General features: G+C 46.5%; 1 protein-coding gene across 1 annotated transcript in view; it reads right to left on the bottom strand.

Annotated features, from left to right (window-relative positions):
* LOC119436147 (maestro heat-like repeat-containing protein family member 1) overlaps window positions 1–23790 on the bottom strand; it is a 267656-nt gene that overhangs the window by 174235 nt on the left and 69631 nt on the right. The window contains exons 9-11 of the mRNA XM_037702909.2: window positions 18499–18591; window positions 7073–7151; window positions 3187–3315 (exon numbers count right to left, since the gene is read on the bottom strand). Coding sequence (XP_037558837.1) covers window positions 3187–3315; window positions 7073–7151; window positions 18499–18591 — 301 coding nt within the window. The remainder of the gene's footprint in view (window positions 1–3186; window positions 3316–7072; window positions 7152–18498; window positions 18592–23790) is intronic.

Genomic DNA, 23790 nt, shown 5'->3' with positions numbered 1-23790 from the left:
CTCGACAAGTTACGTTCAGCCTTCGACTGCTAGCATGTTTCTTTGGGCCACACATCAACTGTTTGTCATCTCATCGACACGGGTAAGAGTGTGCCACTGTGACAAAGACCATATCGTGTATCCACAACAGAGCACAGTGTTATCAATGACCAAGTAGGTGACATGCTCAAGCGCGGCGTCATTCAGCCTTCGGATAGCCCTTGGGCATCTCCCGTAGTTCTTGTTAAGAAGAAGGATGGATGGATTTGGTTCTGTGTCGATTACCGTCGTCTTAACAAAATAACCCGTAAAGATGTTTACCTTCTGAGAATTGATGACGCCCTTAACTGCCTCCAAGGCGTGGAGTTCTTCTCGACTTATGCAGCGGCTATTGGCAAGTCCCTATGGCACCAGAAGACCAACCTAAAACGGCCTTTGTAACACCAGATGGCCTATATTAATTTCATGTCATGCCTTTCGGGCTTTGCAATGCCCCCACAACGTTTGAGCGTATGATGGACAACCTTTTGCGTGGTCTCAAGTGGAAGACTCTGCTACTTAGATGAAGTGGTTATTTTTTTGTCTGATTTTCCCACCCATCTCTCTAGACTGGAGGAATTGTTACAGTGCCCAACTGACGCTGGCCTTCAGCTCAACCTGAAGAAATGACACTTTCGCACAACTCAGCTCACCATCCTTGGCCATGTATCAAAACACAGTATCCTTCCTGCCGCCAGTAAGCTCCGTGCAGTTGCTGATTTTCCCAAACTTTCCTCCGTAAGAGAACTTCGCAGCTTCCTTGTCCTCTGTTTTTACTTCTGCCGCTTCATTCGGAATTTTGCATCCATCATTGTTCCCTTGAATCAGCTTCTACGGAGCGACATGAACAATTGCGCCTGGTTGGCCGCTTGTGACAATGCCTTCTAAGAGTTGCATTGTCTACTAACCTCGCCGCCGATACTGCGTCACTTCGACCCCACAGTTCCGACCGAAGTACACACCAATGCCAGCTCGCGCAGCGCAAATCTGGATTCATTGAGTACGCCGTTGCATATGCAAGCCACACCCTGATATAATTTATCACAGCTGCATGGACTGATTACTACTTTCTGTCTTCAGTGTCATTACACCAATTTGAAGAATAAGCTGCACCACCTCAAGAAGAATGCCGACACGCCATTCTAGAGGCATGTACAGGGGAAGATGAAGAAAATATCTGGCACTAGCCCAATATTAGCAGTGGTTACATTTGGGCAAATTTGTGCCTCTGCCTCTAGGCACACAAAGAGGGGGGCATGCCCACCACCACTATCAGGCCACACGTCCTTAGAGTGAAACAAACCATGTGGGGAAAAAAAAAAACTATTTGGATCCCTAACCAGTGACTACAGCCATAAATACAGCAGATCTGCGGCAATATGTTCCTCATTGATACATCTGTGGTGTCACAAAAAAATCAGTCCTAGTGGTGCCGAGAGCATGTTCACACAATTTGTTTCCCAGCCACTATGTTCAAATCCTACTGTTGATAATATAATAATAAGATGGCTCTGCTCTACTTGTAAAAACAAGGCCCAAATGCAAGTAAATAGTAATCCTCAACTGAAAGTTAATCAAATCCACTACAAAATGAAAATATATTCAAATATTTAAGAAAACAACTTTGCTGCAGCTGTAAGAGGAAATAGTGCCCAGCTTGCATTACTAGTTCATAAGCATAGGCATAGATGACATACTATTCGAACTTTAGTTTGTCTATGCAAGCAACTGCACAGGTTGCACCAACAATGTTTCCTACCACTAGCAGCATTAATCTGCCCACAACCACCTTTCAGAGGTAACTTACACAAACACTCTTCAGGACACTGCAACTGTCCTCAAGCTATAGCATGAAACTTGGTACACTTGACAAAGCCACCTGCCTGTAGAACAGTGCAGTTGTGGTCACCTGCCTCTACGAGGTGTCTCACGCAACTTGAACAAAGTTGTAAAAAAAAAAAAAAAAATGTGGTACATCTTAGGCGATTGAGACTTACAGCATACTGTTCTTAGTTGTCCCAAGTCACTCGGACTTTCTTTGAGTACAGCTAGTTAGCCAATTAACTACATTCAATTATTCAAAATTTTAAATATTAATTTTAGTATATAAGTGCGATTGCAGAATTTGTACAGCGTGTTCACAAGCATGAAGTTGTTTCCATGAAGTCATCTTTAAGGAAATAATTTTTTTTTCAAGCTCTCCAGAAAGCTCGCGAAATAAAAAAATTATGTCACAGCTTGGTTTGCAGCACTATCATGTTTTCAAAGAAAGAAGCCGGCATGTTCCTCTGTAAAAAGAAGTAATAGGCCCGGTGACAGGAAGCTACATCAGCACAGTCCAAAATGATAAGTGATAGGCCGGTGCTGAAAACGAATCGAAACCAACTCGTCAGCTTCTTTTGACAGGCATGCAGGTCTCGTTTTTTGGAAACACAGCTAAGAGCACTGTGAACCAGACTTGCTAAGTGCGCGCAATGTCTCTCTCTCTTTTTTGTCATATTTTGCAGCCTTTGAAAACAATATACAAGATAATGTCAGTGCCATATTGTGTCCCCTTCTAATCCTTTTGTCCGTGTCTGTCACGCTGTAGCTACCTTGAAAAAGATATCACGAAAACAACTTCATTGGGTGTTTCTGAGCACACACTACAATTCCACGTAGTCTCCATTCATCTGCTGTGTTCTGCAAGACACAGCATTTGTACAAATAAAATTTTGTAGCCAATGTGATAGTTCCACCATTAATTTTCAAGAATATGGATGTTCATCCTCATTACACTTGTACCATCACCACTGAACAGCAGCATTATCCACTTGATCAGACTGGACAGTATTGCAATATTTCATATGAGCATGCATGAAATATTGAGGGTCAAAATAAATTGCTAATATAACCCGAAAACAAATGCTTTGGCAAGTTTTCACACTTAAAAGTCATATTTTCTGAATGCTGTGTACCAAGAACCAACAAAGACGGGAACCACTTCATTGCCTCCACCACTACTCTGTGTCCTATCAAGAACTTAAAGACAGCGAATGCATATGGGTATATTTGTCGATGCAGTTCCTCTGTGAAGCTTTCAGGTGATTGAAAGTCCTGAAAACAAAAACATGGAAACACACGCATGCACGCACGCATGCACATGCACACACGTGCACACAAAATCACCTTGTTCTGTGGATCCTGTACAATTGATTATGTGTTTCAGCACTGTCAGAGCTCCAATTCTTGTTTTATCATTGCTGTTCTCTACTTTCATCAGGAGGAAGGACGTCAGTTTGTCAGGAAACATTGTAGCTTGAGGAAAGAGCAGACATACAAAGAAAAGTTAGCAGAAATAGTAATTAGAAACAATACATAGTCAAAAATTATTAAAAGAGTTCCAAGTGGTTACACATGAAATCCAAGAGAATCAAACAGCAAAGACTAAGAAGAACGGTAGATTGGGCGAGCTGGTGGTGGTTTTCCTGTGTCGGTAGCGCTGTTTTTAAATAATAAGCGAAGACTAGTTTATGTATAGTGCAGCTCTGGGTAAAATGGGTGGTTCTCTTAACCAAGAGTAACAGCACTTCATTAAATTAAATTATGGGGTTTTACGTGCCAAAACCACAAGCTGATTATGAGGCACGCTGTAGTGGGGACTCCAAAAATTTGGACCACCTGTGGTTCTTTAACGTGCAACTAAATCTAAGTACACAGGTGTTTTCGCATTTCGCCCCCATCGTAATGCGGCCGCCGTGGCCAGGATTCGATCCCGCGACCTCGTGCTCAGCAGCCCAACACCATAGCCACTGAGCAACCACGGCGGGTAAGAGCACTTCATGAAAAAGCACACAAATAACAATGGCATACAGTAGAACATTGCTGATACGATCCTGTCACATACGATTTCCCGGCACCAACATTCGCGATTGAGAACTAAAAAAATTACCAAACAGATATGCTTATTTTTTACTGGTTCATACGTTCCCGGAATACATGATTTTTCAGCACCAAGGTTTATTACGTTGGCAAACTGCAATCGTATGATATGTTTTCTCGCCTCTAGATGCCATGTAAAGAAGGAAAGGCGTGGAGCGTGCGCACGATTGAGAACAGTAGCTGCCCATTGCATCAGCTTCCCCGCAATACTCGCCCGCCCGTCTTCCACGAAAACACCGGCGCGCACTCAGTTTCTTATTCCGGTACCAGGAAATCTCCTCCCGGGTCATCGCACGCAGCATTCACAGCAATCACTGCCAAAGCTATTGTGAAAGGTATCTTTACCTATCTGTATTACAGCGCATGGTGCCTAGTGCCATTGGTAGCATACTGCACGCCTTTAGTAGACAATAATCCAAACGCACCACTGTTCCCTGCCGCAGGCGGCGCGATGCGAGCATCACGTTGCGCTTTGGCGGCATCTGACGTCGCCCACCAGTTCTATTTCGTTTCCCTTTGCTGTCTTTAAACACTGTGCAATAGGCAAATAACAAAACATACCGGTATCGGGCCGCCGAAGCCCAACCAGCCCGACGCGCGTTGGCGTCTCGTGCCGTGTGCACAATGATTCGCGCAACGCTTTGTATTACATAGATGTCAATTACAGTTGAGTCTGTCCAAGTTTTTAGTTACTTTGGATCGTACAGTTTCTCGGTTAGTCCATTTTTTCTCGTGTTTTTTTCCAACACATATGAACGAGGTTCTATTGTATTAGGGATCTTTTTCAACCAATGTGCTGACCATTTGATGCAGCAAACTTAACATGCTTCCATATATAAAATTACTACTGGCGTGCAGACAAGCAAAGGCAATAATTAGAAAATGGACAAAAAATTGTGGAACTTCTCATGTCCGTATCAGGATCAAATAGACAATGTATAGAGACACCCGCCGGGGTGGCTCAGTCAGCTGAGGCGTTGCGCTGCTGAGCACGAGATCGCGGGATCGAATCCCGGCTGCGGCGGCCGCATTTCGATGGAGGCTAAATGCAAAAACGCCCGTCTGTTTGCGTTGTAGTGCACGTTAAAGAACCCCAGGTGGTCAAAATTACTCCGGAGCCTTCCACTACGGCGTGCCTCATAATCAGAACTGGTTTGGCACGTAAAACCCTACAAAGAAGAAAAACAATGTATAGAGACAGGTGATGGCAGGACTGTAAAACTAGCATTAAACCACAACAAACATGGCAACCAACAGCAATGCAGTCAGCACACTAACAGCTACAAAAAGCTAACTGCAATAATGCATACATGAATCGGCATGTGCACCAAGATAAAACTGCAATGCTGAGCACTAGGGCTGGGCTTCAATTGAATTTTTGGATTTAGGCAGATGAACTAACCAAAGAATAAACAAACTATGCTTTGTGAATGTACAGTTGCCTTTATTATTAGTATGTCAGTGATACCTTGTTTCAGTGGACATACATCAAGCATATCAAACTTGCACAGATGCTATCAAAAGTCCTGCCGCAGTGAGTATTCCCTTCCCCATTTTATCCACCAGATTGAAGTGCACTAGGCATGTGCGGCTTTGTTCCAATTTATGGGAGACATGCACACAAGTGCCACATTAGTCTTAAGATTGTAGTTCAGTCTGTGGTCCTCTTCTTTGCTGGAGAGCAAGCGAAGCAGAAACATCAGTGCTGACTTTTGCCTGTTTTTATCATGTGACCTCAACCAATTAATCACAATAAAAAAATAATAATCACAATTAAAGTATTAATTAACTGGAAGGTTAATTGATCAATTGCTCAACCCTACTGAGCACCGACTTAAAATCATGTGTCACTGCACTTGAAAAACTTAAGGAAAAAATATGAAACAGGCTTTCTGGTAAGGCACTAAAGCGCATTAGCTCCGAGACATTTCCTGGTTGCACAGCTGTGGCTACAACATTATTCTGGTGCAGTGATGTCTTGGCTTCAGCGCAGCTAAAGTCTTCCGTTCCCCCTTCATCTACAAGATGACAACTCTGGGAAGCAGCGAGCTCCAGTGACAGTACTGTGACCTGTCAGCGGTGGTGGCCTAAGTGTTTATAGAAATATTGGCCTCAGGGTCTGGCTTAGGCTTCATCTCCTATATCGCAATATCTAGGCCTGGCTCAATGATGTAGGCGAGAAGCAAATTCTGAAGAAAGTCCTACGCCTATGCACGGATGCTGACCAGGGCACATGGCGAGATGTGTGGTCAAGGACGGTGCCTTCTTCAAACATCTTCTGTTCCAGAGCATTTCCAAGTAGGTGTGCAGCACTGATGGCTTTTTTTTGTGCCACAGAATATTGGAGAGGCAAGCTTTTCTGCCCGTCTTTCAGCATCTCAAGGCAGCTTGACACAATCTTTCCACAATGTAAAACGTGAGCCAATGGGTGTAAGGCGTATGATATCTGGGCAGTTGCCTTTGTTCAACTAGTCCACAGTCCCATACAGACATCTTGAAAAAGCACAATGCATAGTACTGTCTATTGGCTGCATTCCCAGAACAGCTGTCCTACAAGTGACTGCTGTAGCTTCGCAAAGTCAGGTTAATTATGAACTCAGTTAATTAGAACTCACATGTGCATTGTTTTCTTCACAGAGTTGGTTCCAAGCCAATATTCTTAACATAGACATCATGGTACTTATGATTCAGTCGAGACAGTTCTGCTGTTCTCTTTCACTTAAGTTGCTCCAAGGTGTCACATTGTCAGCAAATATATTACCTAAATCCTAATCCCTCAATTTTATTAAGCTTCCATGCTAATGGGATAAGGCTGATGTTAAATAATGTTGACAAGATCACAGATTCTTGTGTGATGCCTGTTATTAGGAAGCAAGTTACTCTTGCTATATTCTCTCTTAATGTCTTAACTGCAAATAACCAATCACTAAGCAAGCACCAGACAAAACTGAATATTCTTGTTGGGCTGACCGTTGTATCGAGAACTGCATCAAGGTATACAGAATCAAATGCATTACTGATGTCTATCACCATGTTTATATCATTTAAATGTGAAAACAATCTAATTAAAATGAGACTGCAAACAAAGTTCACAGGATGCCCCGAGTCATGAATAAATATTGGAAGGCTGTACCTAAAACAGTAAAACAACGTAGGCTTTCGTTGTGGTTTCGAACACTTGCAGGTTCCGTGTAGTCCGGCGGGTTGCAAACCTGCGCATGTACATAAAAACATTCCTTTTCCTTTCTATGCTTTATAACAGCTCTTGTGTCATCATAACAAGTCTTATAATGCACAACAAACTTCAGATATTACAGGCACATTTCTATACAGTAAGGTAACTTTGCCTGGCGTTTTTCTCTAGGTTATACAGATTCATTTAAGAGGAGCAACTAAAAAGTTTCGATTTTCAACAAAATTTCTGTCATGTTCTCATAGGCACTACAGTCATAAGCCAAAAAGGCAAGTCAATTTCTTTCTGTAAATTATTTCAAGGACTGGGTGTGCACACCTCATCAATGCCCTCAAACAATTTCAATTGGCCACCTTGTGCTTGCAGCAGCCACTACTTGAATGTAATGTCAGCATGGGAGCAGCAATGCTGATTGGCTCATTTTATGGCAGTGCTTTAAAACAAACGTTACAGAACTGTTACTATCATGACTTGGCAGCAATGCGACGACCATAAAGTAATTTATGTTCCATTTTTCCTGCAAAGAGCTATGCGGCAAAAGAAGATTTAGAGATTAATCTGTTTCAGTCAAATACACAGTTGACATCACCACAAGCAGTCCGGCTTCTGGCCCGAACATTTCCCAGCATCACCACGCCTATTAACCTGAACTACAGTAAGCCCTCGTTACAGTTCCCCTGCTCCCCTGCAACTGCTCTCCTGCGGACAGATCGAAACATAGATGGCCGTGTCCTGTCTCATCAGAGCTCGTGTGCGTGCATGTGGTGGCGTCTACTAGCAACTGCTGGGTATATGCTCATGTTCATGTTGCCGACGTGGTCGCTCCATGATCATCATTCGAGCTTTTGTCATCCAACTCTCGCCTGATTCTCGCATATTACCTGGGCCAAGCCAAGTGTGGCATGCTTAGGAAGACCCGGGCATGTCTGCTGCGGAACACTGGGTGATGGTTGCTTCCGTACAAACAGCAATTCAGAAGTGAGTTTCCCACCCCATGCATGCCGGCCAGCTCCTGACACTCACAAAGAAACTTTTGGAAGACCACAGCTTCCTTGAGAAGTGTGTCAGCTCGGACATTGCGTTCTTCAGAGGTTTACTTGAGCAGCTCAAGGATGGCGTACTACTGGGCGCAGAGAAAGGGGAATGTGTTCGCAATGACCGAACAGCTAGGCAAGCCCACACTCTCTCTGACCCTCAGCATGTCCGAGCTCCACAATGAGCACTTACTCAAAGTCATCGAGAGAGTCAAGGAGTAGGTCAAAGCGTGCTGCCACAAGGTCGATGCCATAGCCAGCTACCTACAAGATGCTTCGCTTATCTTCGATTCCCACAGTATGTGGGATCTGCATAATTTTTCATGTCTCTCTCAGGGGTGGGACTGCCCAAAGTCATTTTGGAGCAATTTTTGGAGCAAGCAAAATTGCGTTTTGGAGCAGTTTGGAGCAGACAAAATTGGATTTTGGAGCAGCTTGGGGGCAGACTAAATTGCATTTTGGAGCAATATGGAGCAGATAAAATTTCAATTTGAAGCAGTTTGGAAGCAGGCCAATCTAAATTTTGGTAGAATATGGCAGTGCACTTCGAATCCACGACGAAACCAAGAATAAACCAACACAAAGCGCATAGTAGAAGCACGCTTTGTAGCTATAGCGTACTAGGATATGGAAGAGTGGATCGAGTGGCGGCACGGCACATACTTTCCTGTAAAGCTAAAAACATTGGTGGCACCATGATCCAACTATATATTCCCGCACCGAGGCTCATGATCAAAGCGGCAAATGTTCTCAAATTATGCGGTCCAGTCGACGCGGTAACATAATTCCTGGGTCACCATATGTCACCGCAGACCCGGAGAGCCGCAATCAACCCTGGGCTGGTATAACGTAAAACTATTCCAATCTATTTTCATTATTTGCGATATCAATTACAGTGGAACCTCAATGATACGATCACGGCTAATACGAATTTCCGGATGATACGAATTTTTCTGCGGTCCCGGCCGAGCCTTATTACTTTGCAATGTGCTAGAAAATGGTTGTTACGAATCGATTTTCGACCCGCGTCGGTTGATACGAATAAATGCCGCCCCACCGACGGCCGCGAAAGAGAACAGCGCGCAGTCACGCGCTTTCTCCCTTTCTCTTTTGGTACGGAGGCGCGGACGCGACGCCAGACAGCGCGGAGGCCGCGAAGAGTTCGAAGCGGTGGCGCTTTTGTTGCTTTTGTGCTTTTCCTCCTTTTCCGCGTGCCATCGGGCGGAGTGGCTGCCGTGCTTCGGGCCGCGTTCTTTTTTACGCCATTTTGCCTAGTCGCAGCGAGCTATGTCTACCGAGATACGATCTCAGCTGATTCGCGCGGCTGTACGCCGAGGAGCGGGAGCCTCCATTGGCGCGTCTTTCGTCGGCTGCGTTATCGGTGCCGATGGCACAGGGTGATTGTGGGTTTCGCTGCTGGAGTCACACGGTGCAAGATAGCGCGGCACGTAATCGACGGTGCAAGGTTGCGCTCGTTCAGTCGGGTGCTCCTCCGCTTCTCCCGCTAATCGCCGTATTTTTCTTGCCGTAGGAGCGCTTCCGTATTCCGAAGGCGTGCTTCGTCCAAAGTTTATTCGCCAACGAGCGACGATCCATCACTAACCTGGGAGTTCTCAGTAATCCGAATTCTGTGTGTCAAGTGAAGACGCCGGTGTGGTTTACGAAGCAGACAACTGCGGTTGCCATCTTGCCCCTGCTACAGCAGCAACCAATGGAGAGACGCCTTTCAGCACGGCAGCCAATCCGAGGCCCGCTTTTATCAGAGGGCCCGTGTGACTACCTATCTCAGACACGCGCTTCTTTGGTGTTTGTGTGTTTGTTACAAGTTGGTGACGACGGACGAATTGAGAAGCGGAACGGCGAAACTTTGAGCTTTCGAACGATACCAAGATGGTGGCGCTCGGTGGCGGGAAATACGAGATATGGCTCCGTGAACTGCGGTGATTTTGCGCGATTTAAAGCTGTTTTCTCGCCCTGCGCACTGACGAGTTAAACTTTTTCGGGCACTTTCAGTGCGTTTTCAGTCAAACCCTTTTGATGCAGCGTAGATTAGGCATTGCAGATACCCAAACGCGTGGTTTTCAAAAATCGATTTTTCTTGCAATTTTCGCGATCTTATCCCCGCGTCCCCCCTTAATTTAGCTAGTTTTAATTGTGTTTCGATGATACGAATTTCGGCTAATACGAATATTTTTCGTGACCCCGTGAGATTCGTATCATCGAGATTCCACTGTATATGGACACTCCAGGCGCATTTCTGTCGTCGCCCTGAGGTTCTGTATGACATCCAAGGGTGATAAAATCAACGACGCGCGCCGTATGCTGTATGTGCGAGTGAAAGCATGTGAGGGTCGCGCGCAAAGCATCGGGGGGAGGGGGCGTTCTACTCTGGCGGCTGCTGCTAAAGGCGCGGCCGCGCTGGCCCTATCTTGAAAGCGATCTGAGATGGGGACTAAGTGCTCCAAATGCTGATAGCTTCATATGTGCTGTTTTCGCCGCTTAATTCTCGTTGAAGCGAGATGCAGCCCGAAGGTCAATTAATTCGCTGCTGCTCCTGCGCTTCCTTACTCCAGCGTTTTGACAGCGAGTTTCCACGGTCATCGAGTGAGATGTGTTTCTGTTTGCCTGTGTGCGCGCGACGCCAAGCTAACAAATGTTTACGAGTTTATACGGCCGATAGAACTGTTATCCTTACTTGGTATAGATGTCCACTAATTTGCTATCGCAATCGATGCTTTGCTTTTCGAGCGAAACTGCAACTTTTTATTCCAAGTCCGCCATTAGCCCTTCGTGATAGGTCAAAATTGCTCAGGCTTCGCTCATGTGGACATAAAAGCAGATTGGAATTGTTTTACATTATACAGGCCCTGGGGACAGAGACGCCCGCCCGCTGAACCTGCTGCAGCGCGTGCCTCCCTATTATCTAGTTCGCTCACAGCGCCCTTAGCCTACTTTTCGTTGTTTTGCGCCTCAGCTAGGGAGTGCTGCGCCGCTTGGCCCACTCAACCCTATTGTAGTACACTCTAAATACAGTCGCCCTGGACATACCTACAGCAGCGACAACAGCCGAGAGTGGCTGCACACGCGCCGGCCACTTCCCGGAAACGCCAAAAGTCCAGTGTTTTAAGCGCGAAAATTACACGAGAAAATGTGCGGGAGGCGCCGTTGGGCGGCGTGCAGAATGTGAACGGCTGCACTCTTTTTCATAGAAGGAATCTGCTCGCTGTTCGCGGCCACTGCCAAAGCTGTTCTGGCACAGCGTGGAGCAATTTCGGTCAATTTTCGGTATTTGGCACAGTTTGGCACAGGAATATGCATCTGTATCAAAATGGCGCAATTGGCGCAGGAGTCGCACCCCTGCTCTCTTTTCATCCTAGTCATGCAGTAGATTGAGTGGCCCTGCAAGCGCGGCGAGAAAGATTTGTAAGCTTTGTGGCACCCTGTCCACTCAATGCTAGTTCCTTTCCGGATAAAGTGTGCTGCAGGACAAGCTGATGAAATACATTCAGTTGTGGTTACATAAGCAATGCAGTCTTTTCTAAACGCTATAAGTGCAATAGCGTGTATTGACAGCAAGGTCAACAAGATCATGGGTATTTTCTGTGATCTGTATCCACCATCTGCGATTCTATGTGGTCGCATCTCTTAAGAGTGATAGCAGTAGTAGTACTATAAACTGGCAATTGTGTGCCGTTACTCATTAAAAACTTAGTCTGATCTTTTGTCATATGTCTTTGCAAGGTTCTGGACTAGTAGCATGTAAATGTCATACAAAATACAGCACAGTACCACTACCAACATGAGTAAGAAAGAGCACGCAGTCGCGATGTACACAAACTGTCAACAGAGCATCGATGCAAATTTTTTTTCATGAAGGCGGCACTCTTAGCTATGTGTAGTAGCAAAAAGGTCCATTCACATAGGTCGCAAAAGCAAGGTCAAAATGCAGTCTAGAACCAATTGCAAGTGCACCAACCTTTTTACATGCGATTGCAGCGTGACTACATCTCCCGGGACAAAAGACCAATTCATGAAAGATAAGTTCTACTCTGGCGGCCACTGCTTATAGCGTGGCTACTTGAAAGTGATCTGCGATGGAGACAGAGTGCACCAAGTGCTGATAGCTTCGTGTGCGCTGTGTTCTCGCCGCTTAGTTTGCGTTGAAGTGAGAGGCAGCAAGAAGGTCAATTCACTCGCTGCTGCTGCTACTGCACTTTCTCACTCAAGCGTTTTGACAGCGAGTGTGCACGGTCATCGAGTGAGATGTGTTCATGTTTGCTTGCGCATGCGTGATGCCATGCTTGTTAATTTAGTTAGTAAGCGTTACAAGTTTAGACGGCCAATAAAACTACTATTCTTACTTCCTATAGCTGTATAGCTTCGTAAAGCACGATGACAATAAAAGTAACGAAAGAAAATGGCAGGCATGCACAAAACATGCAGCACAGTCACAGCGTAAGCTCAAAAGCTGCCTCTCGTTGTAAGCTTTTTGAGGATGCCTACTAAGTAATGATCATGGAAGTAGCTGGTGTTATGTGAACACATATATCGTAATACAGTGAGATAATACAGCGAGCTGTGGCTTGTGCTGCTATCTGCACAGCGGTCTGTTGAGCCCGATGTTGCCTGGCTGCAGATGCTTCCTTTACTGAAGTCCACACTTCGTGAGGGGGCACCTTTATGTGCATTGAAGAGTTATGGCAGTGTGCACAGTGCTATTGAGGCTATGAAAGTGCCCACATTAGCCGGGTCGGGCAGTCAGTGCACGCAACTGACATGGCATGACACCTGGTGCTATAGTAAGCAACTGCAACTTGTGCATGCAACTATGTAGCTGCACATGTGACACTTCGCAGAATAGGATGCCTCTAAAGGGCCTCCTTTCAAAGCTGCTCACAAGCGCTAGCATGGCTGAGTGGTAAGATACTCGATTTGCGCACGTGGTAACCGGGTTCGATTCCGGCTAGAACTAGGGAACGTTTAAAGCAAAGCTTTCTATGTCTCACTGATTCGTCCATAAGCGCCAAAAATGCACTGCAGGAAAGCCAACTTACACAATGGAACTATCTGCACATCTGTGCATCTGCGCACACAGTCGTAGAACACTACAGTTTACATTCGCAGTTGTACCGATAAGAACAATGGGAACTGCAACGCCACGCTACCCATACGAACTGTATATACAGTCGAATCTCGTTAATTCGAACATGCTTAATTCGAACTGCCGGTTTATTCGAACTGACGCTCTGGTCCCGTCAAAGTTATGTGTATTTCAATGGGCGAAAACGCTCGGTGATTCGAACGCGAAAGCATTTGCGATGGTTAATTCGAACATACCGCGGACCGACAATGCTGTCAGCAGCGCGCTGAATAAGGGTACGGCCACGCTAGCGGCAAAAACACGCGGCAAAAACGCGCGTCAGAAATGCGCGGCAACGCGTCATGCCGCGCGCGGCAGAAGCAGCAGGAATCGGGGGTTTTGCTGCGTGCCGCGAGTTGAAGAACCAATCAAGAGCGACGAGGGTGACGTCACGGAGCCATCACAACCGGACCGCCGCCGGTCCGCGCCGGGTTTTCAATCGACGATCATCGTCTCTCGCATGAAACAACGAGCACGCGCGGTGTTGCTCGCGCGTTCGGAGAGCGCGGGAGATCTTATCGCGCTGCCGTGCGGCGAGACGCGCTTGCCACGGTGGCCTCGCGGCAAGGCGCTGACGCGCGGCAACTTGCCGCTCACGGCATGACGAGCGCGTTATTTGAAGCTAGCGTGGCCGTACCCTAAGCTGGCGCCGAGCCGGCTGGATCGGCAGCATCGGCATCCACGCCGGCAAACGCTCGCTTCCCGATAACGGCAGAAAACGAAACTTCAAGGAGGCTAATCTGCGCCGAACCGGCTGTACCAGCGGTGCCAGCGGGCACGCACGGAGACAGTCGAAGGTGAGGGAGCTGCGAGGGACTTGAGAAAGAGGGCGAGGGGAGCCACCGAAGCCACTGCCACCGAAGTGGCGGAGTTTCCGAGGCCAAATACGCTTTCCTGCCGCCCTCCTCCCTCACCTTCGACGGTCTCCGCGCGCACGCGACGGCGCCGTCCGCTCCTTCGTTTTCTGCCGTTATAGGGAACCGAGCGTTGGCTGGCGTGGGCGCAACTCGCTATGCGCTTGCGCGTCGCAAAATTTCATGACTCGCACCGTTCGTTCATCGTGTTATGGTGCTCGAATACTTCAAAAATACGTCCTTCCGTTAATTCGAACTTCTTTTAATTCGAACAGATTTTCGGGCCCCTTCGAGTTCGAATTATCAAGATTCGACTGTATCTGCATTGCATTACATGCGTCATGCAATGCATTCCCGGCAGTCACCATGGGTAGACCGTGGGTGCAGTGCACGGAAGAAGAAGAGGCTGCCGTACACGAACATAAGCGCGAGCGCGATCGTGCCCGTAAGGCCGATCCCGTCTACTGGCAAGGGCATGCAGTTCGTGAAAGTGTGAGTGTGTGTGTGTAATCAACAGCTACATGACCTAAAATAAAGGCTATGCAACTTAACGAAATGTGTCTTCATTCAACTTCAACATTCAAAAAATACAATCCTAAACAGGCAATCAAAAACAAGCAATCAAATGACATATGCATCACATTGGGTCGTTCAGCATTTCTTGGGTTCGTTGCGTGGTCATTGGCTTTGGACTTCGATTCAGTTTGCATGGGTGAATGCTTCGCGTTCAACCATCGTTCTTTAAGAAAGAGGTTTCGATTTATTTTTCTTACAATAGACATAGCTGCTACGGACACTGGCGGACATCGTCCCCAAAAACGGCTATTACAGTGAGCCCATAACAGCTCACACTGTAAAAGAGGAAAGGCACGTCCCAGATGCATTTAGCAGAGTGTAGTGCTCATTGACAGAGCTAAAGACAATATGACAGCACCGCACATCGTTTTCAAGGAATCCAAACATGTTGAGATGGGTGAAATGATAATTGCTTTATGTGAATTGAGACATGCTTTTATGAATTGAAAATTCGTAGGCTAAGATGAGACAAGCGTACTCGATGGCTGGTTACTATTGTGCATAAGTGGCCTCTTCTGAGTGTTTGCTCATGAACTCAATTTTTTTAAGGAAACTTCACGTTATGCAAGTTGGTATCTCTTCATTATAACTATATTAAGGCGCTAAAAACACACAGTACACAAGTGGAGACAACGCAAGATAGGCGCTCTGTCCTGTTGTTTTCGCTTGTATGCTGTGTGTTTTTGGCGCCTTAAAGTAGTTATCATGAACTCTATTATTTGAGCAACAACTGCGGTCCTGCTAAACCAGAATCATTCAGACGAGTCTCTGTTTGCATCAGTCTTGTTCCCAGTAGACTGAAGGAACTGTAGTTGTCCCTTGGAGTATTCGAATGAAAAAATTTGTGTTGCCGCAACATTCACATGGGGACACATTACCAGCAAAGCTGTTTACGCTGCATACATGGGCTGCATACATTATGAAATCATGCCATTTTTTTCATATGGCACCACACTACGCCAACACAAGCGCCGCCACGGTCACCACACCTTCCATGCATCTGCCACAAATTAATGCAAAACACTTAGGGCTCACTGGTGTAATGGCTGCCGTTAGAACAAGGGCTAAAAATAGCGATAGGTCAGTATTTGTGTTCGTCCCACATTGTAACTCGATGTTGTGGCAAACATACTTATTTACTTTCGTAACTCGACCTGTGCTCACTGACGTAATACATTGCTTCTTTAATGGACTTCTTTTGTGTGCTTCTTTTGTAGTGTTTGTAGCAACTGTGTGAATTACAGTATACTCGCGATAATTCAAACTCTGATAATTCTTTCGGTTATCATACAAATTTCAAATTTTTGGTTGGCCTGCTATGTTTTCAATGTGCTTTAAAGCTGCCAAATTCAAACTGTGCTATTGCGTTAATTCGGTTAATTCATATTTTTTGCTTATTCGTGCCGGAAAATATATGCTACCTTTGTCGCTTCTGTACGCGGCATGCCGTGTACAGCATAAACAGCATGGCATGCGGCGTGTGCTGGTGCGGTATCGGTTGCCACGACGGCGTCACTCTCGTTTTTACTCAATGTCCGCACGACACCATATGCATTACGCCTGTTTCAACGATTTGGAACGACCACCTATCTTTCCACTATGCCATATGGGAACGGCCGCTCAAGCGTTCCTGTCGATGCGGCCCTAGTGGACAAGAACACTGCACCACGCGCTGTTCCACTCAATGTTGCAAAGGGTCGGCAGTTACTACGCCATTATCAGGCTATCACGGTTCGGTAGCACTTCGTTTATGCATTTCCAATTGCCGATAACGGTTCAAGGTGACGTTTTACCTTTCAAACATCGCATTTTTTTTTTTCGGCCAAAGCGACGCAGATAACGTAATTTTACAGCTCTAGCGTGGCTGACGCGCAGTCGTAATTCTGAGATCATGTCCGAGACCTTCGCAGAATGGCGGCATGCCGCAGTAGTTTCCGAAATTTACGCTTCCAGCCAACTAGAACGCTTCGCTCTCGTGTGCAGAATACAGTCATGTCCTGCCGAATTGCAACTGAGGAATACATGGTTGCGCTAACAGGAAAACAAAGACCATGTATTCCTCAGATCTCAACCAACTCGGCCAGCAACAAGTTCTACTCGAATTGTAACTGCTGACGCCAGCTTACATGCAGTGAATTTGTAAGCGTTTTAAAGGGTGGGTCCATATATAAAAAACTACTGATATAACGACCACTTTTCACGGAACTATAGAGTTCTTTATAAATGGGTCGACTGTATTATTAAATATATGTGAATGTTTCATTACAACACAAGTTGTAATGACACGAGTCATGTTTATGAGTACTTCTGATAATTCAAACAAAATCTCAGGGTCCCCTCGAGTTTGAATTATCGAGAGCCTACTGTATATATGCTCTGTTTATGTAGCACCTGCCGATTTAGTGCACTGCTTCTAAACTGATGCAATGTGGTACGTTGTAATGAAAGTCATAAATTGGTAGTTTCTCGTTACATGACAGGTTATGTAATTCTGTCCAGCAGATCATTTTTTTTTTTAGCTTTTTGTCATGATAAAAAACAAGAATTTCAATGTTTACAGTGGTTTTGCACCGGTGCACTAAACATATGTTAAACACACATAGAACTTTTTCCAGCCTTGGGTGTATCTAGAAGGAGAGAACTCTAGCATGCTGCAGCTTTCAATGTATACGAGCTGGCGTGCCTTAGCAGCTTTTGGGCGCAACGAGCCTTGAACAAAAAACTGTTATTTTTCCCGCAATGAAGACACATGCATCAAATTGCGCCGTTACGGAAACAATGTCATTTCCATTAAGCCGTTGGCCCCGTGAGATGCAGATGCCCCTGCAGTGCCCCATAAGCTGCCATAGTACAGGACATGTACTCCCATATTCTCAAACCATCCTCAACTCAGTTCTTCCTCCCCTCCACTGAGTTGAGCCACAGCGCCACCCCTTAACTGAAGAACACGCTACGATTGTTAAGAATGTCGTGGTGGGTCAATGAAACGCAGTGACCACTTCTCTCGAGGGGTGGCGCTGCCATCCACTTTCTTGAGTAGAGCTGCAGAGCTGAGTGGAGGGTGCTGCGTGTTCTAGAATAGGTGGGTTAGACTTCTATGGAAGCTTCGTTACCACGCTACACAGGTATAGGTATACCTTGGTAGAGCTACCTGGCTGAGGTTGTTGACTCAGTGAAACGAGTGGGATGGGAAAAAAAACATATATAAGCATAAATTTGATACCCCACCTATTTGGTAGCTCCACGAAAGTAAAGAAAACGATGCCCAAGCAATCTCAATTCAGTAATGACTAGCCTTTTCTTTATTACACTGAAAAAAAAAAGGTGGCCAGCTTATGCGCATACGTTTAGAGTTAGCATGAGGTACTCGCTGAAACAACCTTTGTAAGTTCAGAAGTGTTAATTTTACAGCATTAATTGTAAGCAATTGTGCATTCAAAGCCACCAGTGCTGGCACAACAGCTCATGGCACATGAAGGTGGCGAAAAGATTGCATGAATGCTGTGAATAGCTTCCAGAAGAACTGCAAATGCCTCTTCATCCAAAAAGCAAGACTCGGAGGCCATATACAAGTAGCACAAGTGTTGCAGCCTCTGTCTCGAACTCCTGCTTCACTGGAATCTGGGTTGCGATTCTGCAAAGTCATAAGTCTGTTTCTATTCTTTTTTTTTTTTTTTCTGAGTGCCTCATGAATTTTACTGAAGTAAGATTCAGCTCTATACACAGGCCATAAAATAAAAGCCAAGGACAGCAAGTAATTACCTGTACAAACAGCGAGTTGTTCAAGACATCCAGGTGTTGTTCCAGTGCAAGGCATTTGTACTCAGTGGCTGCTTCCAAAACCAGACACAACCCCTAGACAAAAGTAACGATCAAAATGCAGGTACAGATTTAATGTCAATTACATGGAGATAACTAACAATTCAAGACACAAATTATTTTTCAATACAAAACTATGTAAGTCCTGCTTGGTCTTTTATTCATCTATAAAAAAGTACTACAGTCGCACCTCGTTATAACAAAGTCGCACTGGTAACAAAAATACCTTAGTTATATCTGGTATTTGCCACAAGTATACACACAGATCTTGGCAAAAAAAGAATCGCAATCAGGTCTATGCCTAAGAAACAAAGCTGGCCTCCAACAGGCCAGCAAAGGGTTTCCTGCAGATTTTGATGCCCCATCGGCATCTTGCCATGCCGATAGGAGGCACGGAAACCTCAATAAATCACATATGCGCGCTCTGCACCGCCGCGAAAATGCAACCATGTGGAATCGGTACGTTGGCTTGCCGACTATTGTCAACCAAGGGAAGCTGCCGGCACCGAAAGACTTTTCGGACCTGGAGGGGATCACACGTGGATCTGTACGCCACTACTCTGGCCGTCAGTCTAGCCCGTTTGTTTGACACCCAATTGCCAACAAGGTCTAAGAGTGTAAAGATGCCATATTCACCAAAATCTAGGGCGCAGCTTTTTCTTTTTTTTTTTTAAAAGGGCCAAAAATTCCCTGCACGTTACAATCGGATACAAAACCAAAACCATGTTCACGGCATTGGCAGTGATGCTACTGCGGACTTCTGATTTGGAGCAATTTTTAAAGCATCAGAAATTTCATTTTGGAGCACTTTGGAGCAGGCAATTTGGCATTTGGGAGCAGCTTGGAGCAGCTGATTTTTCACATCCTGAAGTATTTAAAAAAAAACGAGTGTACATGCGACAAACACACACACAAATTGATATCGTGTCATATATTGCTAGTTTTCCCAGATGTCATTCCGTATATCCATAAACAGAAATGGACACATTGGCGGCATGCAGTTATTATAATCACATGTCATGCTGCGCTTCAAACAAACTACAGTAGAACCCCGCTGTTACGTTCCCGGGCGCTGCGTCTTCCCGGCTATTAAGCTCCCATAGTACCCAATGCATTAGTAGCACCGCTGTTGCGCCGCAAATGTGGGACCATTCCCGCATCATGCATTGCGAACTGCCACCCCGCGCCGGCCCGAGCGGCCATTTTGACTTCATGTCGCTTGGCTTGGTGGCTGGTTTGACGATGGGAATGGCTGCCCAAAGTGCCGGGGGCGACACCTATGACGTATTTTAGGTTTACAAAAGCATCGCCTTTGAGATCCGTATTTGCTATTTAAAGATGGTGTCTATGACGTGTTGGGGCCCTAAAATTGGTTTTGGCGCATAAATGTTCCGTCTAAAGTTCAAGGGCGATAACGCCGTCACCGCGCACCGTATGCTGTATGTGCGAGTGAAAGCATGCGAGGGGAGCCGAGGACCGCGGCGAAATCTCGCGCGCGCATGAAGGAAAAGCAGAGAGGAAGCGCGCCTTCTTCCGTCCCGCTCGAGGCACCGGCGAGCGAGCGAGGGGGAGGGAGGGAGAGCGGGCGGCGTTGTACTCTGGCATCAACTGCGTACTGCGCGGCGGCGCAACGGTCGCGCGGGCCGTATCTTGAAGACGATCTGCGTTGGGGGCACATTCTAGGCAGTGTAGGTGCGTCAGCTCGTAGCTTTGTGCGTGCTGTGTTTTCTCGGCGCTTCAGTTTGCGTGGAAGCAATAGACACCAGCAGGAAGGTCACTTCGTTCGCTGCTGCGGCGGCGCATCCTCACACCAGCGTTTGACAGCGCGTGTCCGCGCTCATTGAGTGTGATGTGTTCATGTTTGCCTGTGTGCGCTGACACCATGCTTGTTAATATAGTTATTAGGCGAATGTTTACAAGTTTATACGGACGTACGATAAAACTACTATACTACTTACTTTGTATAGCTGCCTACTAATTTGCAATCGCAATCGATGCTTCGGCTTTCGGACGAAACTACGACTTTTTCTTTCACACATAAGAATTAAAATAATACTGTGTGCAGTTAAACACTACTCTCATTTCTCAATTTTTCCTGTTTCTCGGCTCTTGCGTTTCACGGCTCTTACTTTTTTTTTTACGGTTTCGTGAAAAACGTATCTGCAGGGTTCTACTGGACTAGCTGCGTTTTCGGAGTATATAACGTCCGCCGCTGAATCGCCAATTGACCTTGAAGCCACGAGCCTCAGCAGAAAGCGCACTTTGCCGCTGAACCGCCTTGCAAGGCAGACGTCGCGTCGGCGCTAGTGCTGTTTCGTCTCCTGTTCGCAACTAAGGCTAGCCCTATCATCGCGTTGCACGTTTTAATTCCCCGGTGGTGCAATTGTCGGCGATAGACGCCGTCAAATCCAAGACTGTTTGGCGCAGTTAGGAGCAATTTTCGTCGATTGTCAGGATGGCGCAGTAAATCACATTTGGCGCACTTTGGCGCAGGAGTGGAATCACTGCATTGGCAACATCCTACCATCAGAGCCGTCAGACGCAGCATCATTGCTATCACAAAATGACGACAGAGCCCAATTGGCACCCATTGGTTCAAATGGGCACAAGTGTACCACGGCCTGGCGTTCGGCTTCCTTCAGGGGTGATAGGCTTGGGAAAGGAGCCTGCGCCCTGAAGTCCCGTCGAAACCCTCGTGAGCACAGAAAACAAGTGATGTTTGGGCCGCTCCCATGGCGGCCATTTCCCATGTGGTGCCCCAAATGCACCTATTGAGGTGGGGACGCCTTCGGGTTGAGGACAAACACCCCTTTCCAAGCGCTGAGGTCCCATAGTGGCCGAGCACCAGGCCGGGAGCGCGCTTGTGCCTATTTTACCAGAAGGTGCCCAGTGGCAGCACTTGCCTCCCACAGCCGCGGCGGATGCTCTTCAACAAGGCCGTCTGGGGTTGGACAAGAGGCGCCCAGAGACAACTCATGAAATCTCTATTGGGCCCTCTTTCGAGATGTGAACCCCCGCGAGAGCTGAGCACCTGGCCAGCAAACATCTCTACCCATTAGAAAAAACCGTTCAAATCCCAGTGGCACCGGGATTTGAAATCCCAGTGGCACCGGGATTTGAACTTGGTACCTCCCGCATACGAGGTGGATGCTCTACCTCTAGGCCACAGCTGCAGTACAGTCAGTTCATTTCGTACTTGACTGCAATCTTCAGCAGTGTTTTCGGTTAATAACTTTCAGAGATACTAACACTTACACGAGAATTAGCGCTACTCAGCACCAGATGCATCGGCGTAATCAGCCCCAGCATTTCCGGCGCTGTGCCAAGCTGGCTATCTGCGCACAGTGTCAAGAATGCTGTCAGATGCATACTTCGACACGTTTGATGCAGTCTCACGAAAGTTATAGTAGTATCTATAAACATGATCGCTCAAAAAATACCGCCCCTGTGTGCATGGTACCTGTAGCCAATGAAAGTGCAAATGGCAACAATGACATGCTGCTTTCAGTATGCAAAGAAAAATAAAATCCAGTTTGTGGAAGGTAAACTCTGCACGTCTCCTTTTTTCTGGTCACAAACATGGGGGGGCGTGCTATATTTTTCTTTTATGAATCGGAGGCATGTTACATTCAGGTACACTTATTTTCTTACTTTAAACCCGTGAATATTGGGTGTGCACTAGAATCGGGTAAATACGGTGTTGACAGTGAGCCTCCTACGATGGCTTGTAACCAGCCACTCCGCCAGCCACACTGCTTAGACTGCTAGGATTAACCAGCGCCACTTCTTCGGGAATAAGCAACTAAAGTTGAGGTCACATGCCTAGTTGAGATGGTGGAAACTTTGTTTATGAATGCCATGTTTGCAGCATCGCATGCGTGGTTTATGCCTGAAACATTGTGCAGCATCTGAAATTTCAGTTATTGCCGTTATACAGTGTAGACCACTTATAATGTAAGGCGCCGGAGTTGCGCATATCCGCACTAAAGTGGTACTGCACTATAACCAAAACAACGATTTTATTGCGATAGCAATTATGTGAACACTCCAGGCGCATTTCTGTCATCACCTTCGCTGTTGCCATGAGGTTCCGTATAAAGTCTAAGGGCGATAAAATCGTCGCCGCGCACGGTATGCTGTATGTGCGAGTGAAAGCGTGCGAGGGTGAGCCAACGATTGCAGCTCAATCTCGCCTACGCAAGGGAGGGAAGCGAGAAGGAAGTGCACCGTCTTCCGCCGCGCACAAGGCTCCGGGGGGCGAGTAGGTAGGGGGGCACGCACACTCACCCAGGCCACTGTATCCTGAAAGCCAACCTGCGACAGGGGCATTCCACGTGCACTGTGTTTACGTTGATGCGAGACGCAGCATGAAGGTCAATTCGCTCGCTGCTGCTGTTGCACTTCCTCACTCCAGCGTTTGAACAGCGAGTTTACGTGGTCATCGAGTTAGATGTGTTCGTACTTGCGTGTGGGTGCGTGACACCATGCTTGTTAATGCGCAGAGAGCCGCGGTGGCGGACGCACTTTCGCATGCTCCCGGCATTGCGTCATTTTGCCCACTCTGCGCGAAGAATGCTGGGACGCCTGGCCGGCCCGGGGGGCGAAAAATAGGAACGGAGCTATTCATGCGCCAGCAACGTTGGAACGAGCCCGATGGCTCCAGAGACGTTGTTTGCATCATGTCGCAGTATAGACGCCAGTTGTTCGCCACCATGACGTGGTGGAGCTTCACGCACGCGCGTTACGTAAGAGTAATATCTGTGGCTTGAAGGGAGCGTTCGCCGTCTTGGTTGACAGCCGAACTTCCAGGCAGCTGCACTGTAACCGGTTTTCCGTCTCCCGCAACTGCGATACACGTGTACATTAAGTGCTATGGGAAAATTAACAGGAGTCTGAAAAGACCGTATATCCGGTCCAGCACTATAAGAGGTTAGGTGATAAGTGGTCTATACTGTATGTGGTGCTATGGGTGGCACTGCCACAGGGAAGTCTGAATAATCGCGCAGGTTTGAAAAATGCTGCATATATTTTACATTTTTGTTACCAGAATATATATTTGAAGCATGCGCAAACAAAAATGTCCTTTGCTATAACCGATATCATGTCGGATCCCTTATTTTCAATTTCGCTATAACAGGAGAATTAGTGTATGACCAACCAAATTTTATATTTACTTCTTTATATCCAATAATTTGTTATATTCGTGTTCCTTATATCAAGGTTCGACTGTATTAC

Source organism: Dermacentor silvarum, chromosome 1 (assembly GCF_013339745.2).
Source record: "Dermacentor silvarum isolate Dsil-2018 chromosome 1, BIME_Dsil_1.4, whole genome shotgun sequence".
In the NCBI taxonomy this organism is placed as follows: domain Eukaryota; kingdom Metazoa; phylum Arthropoda; class Arachnida; order Ixodida; family Ixodidae; genus Dermacentor; species Dermacentor silvarum.
This window is presented reverse-complemented; position numbering and strand designations above follow the sequence as displayed.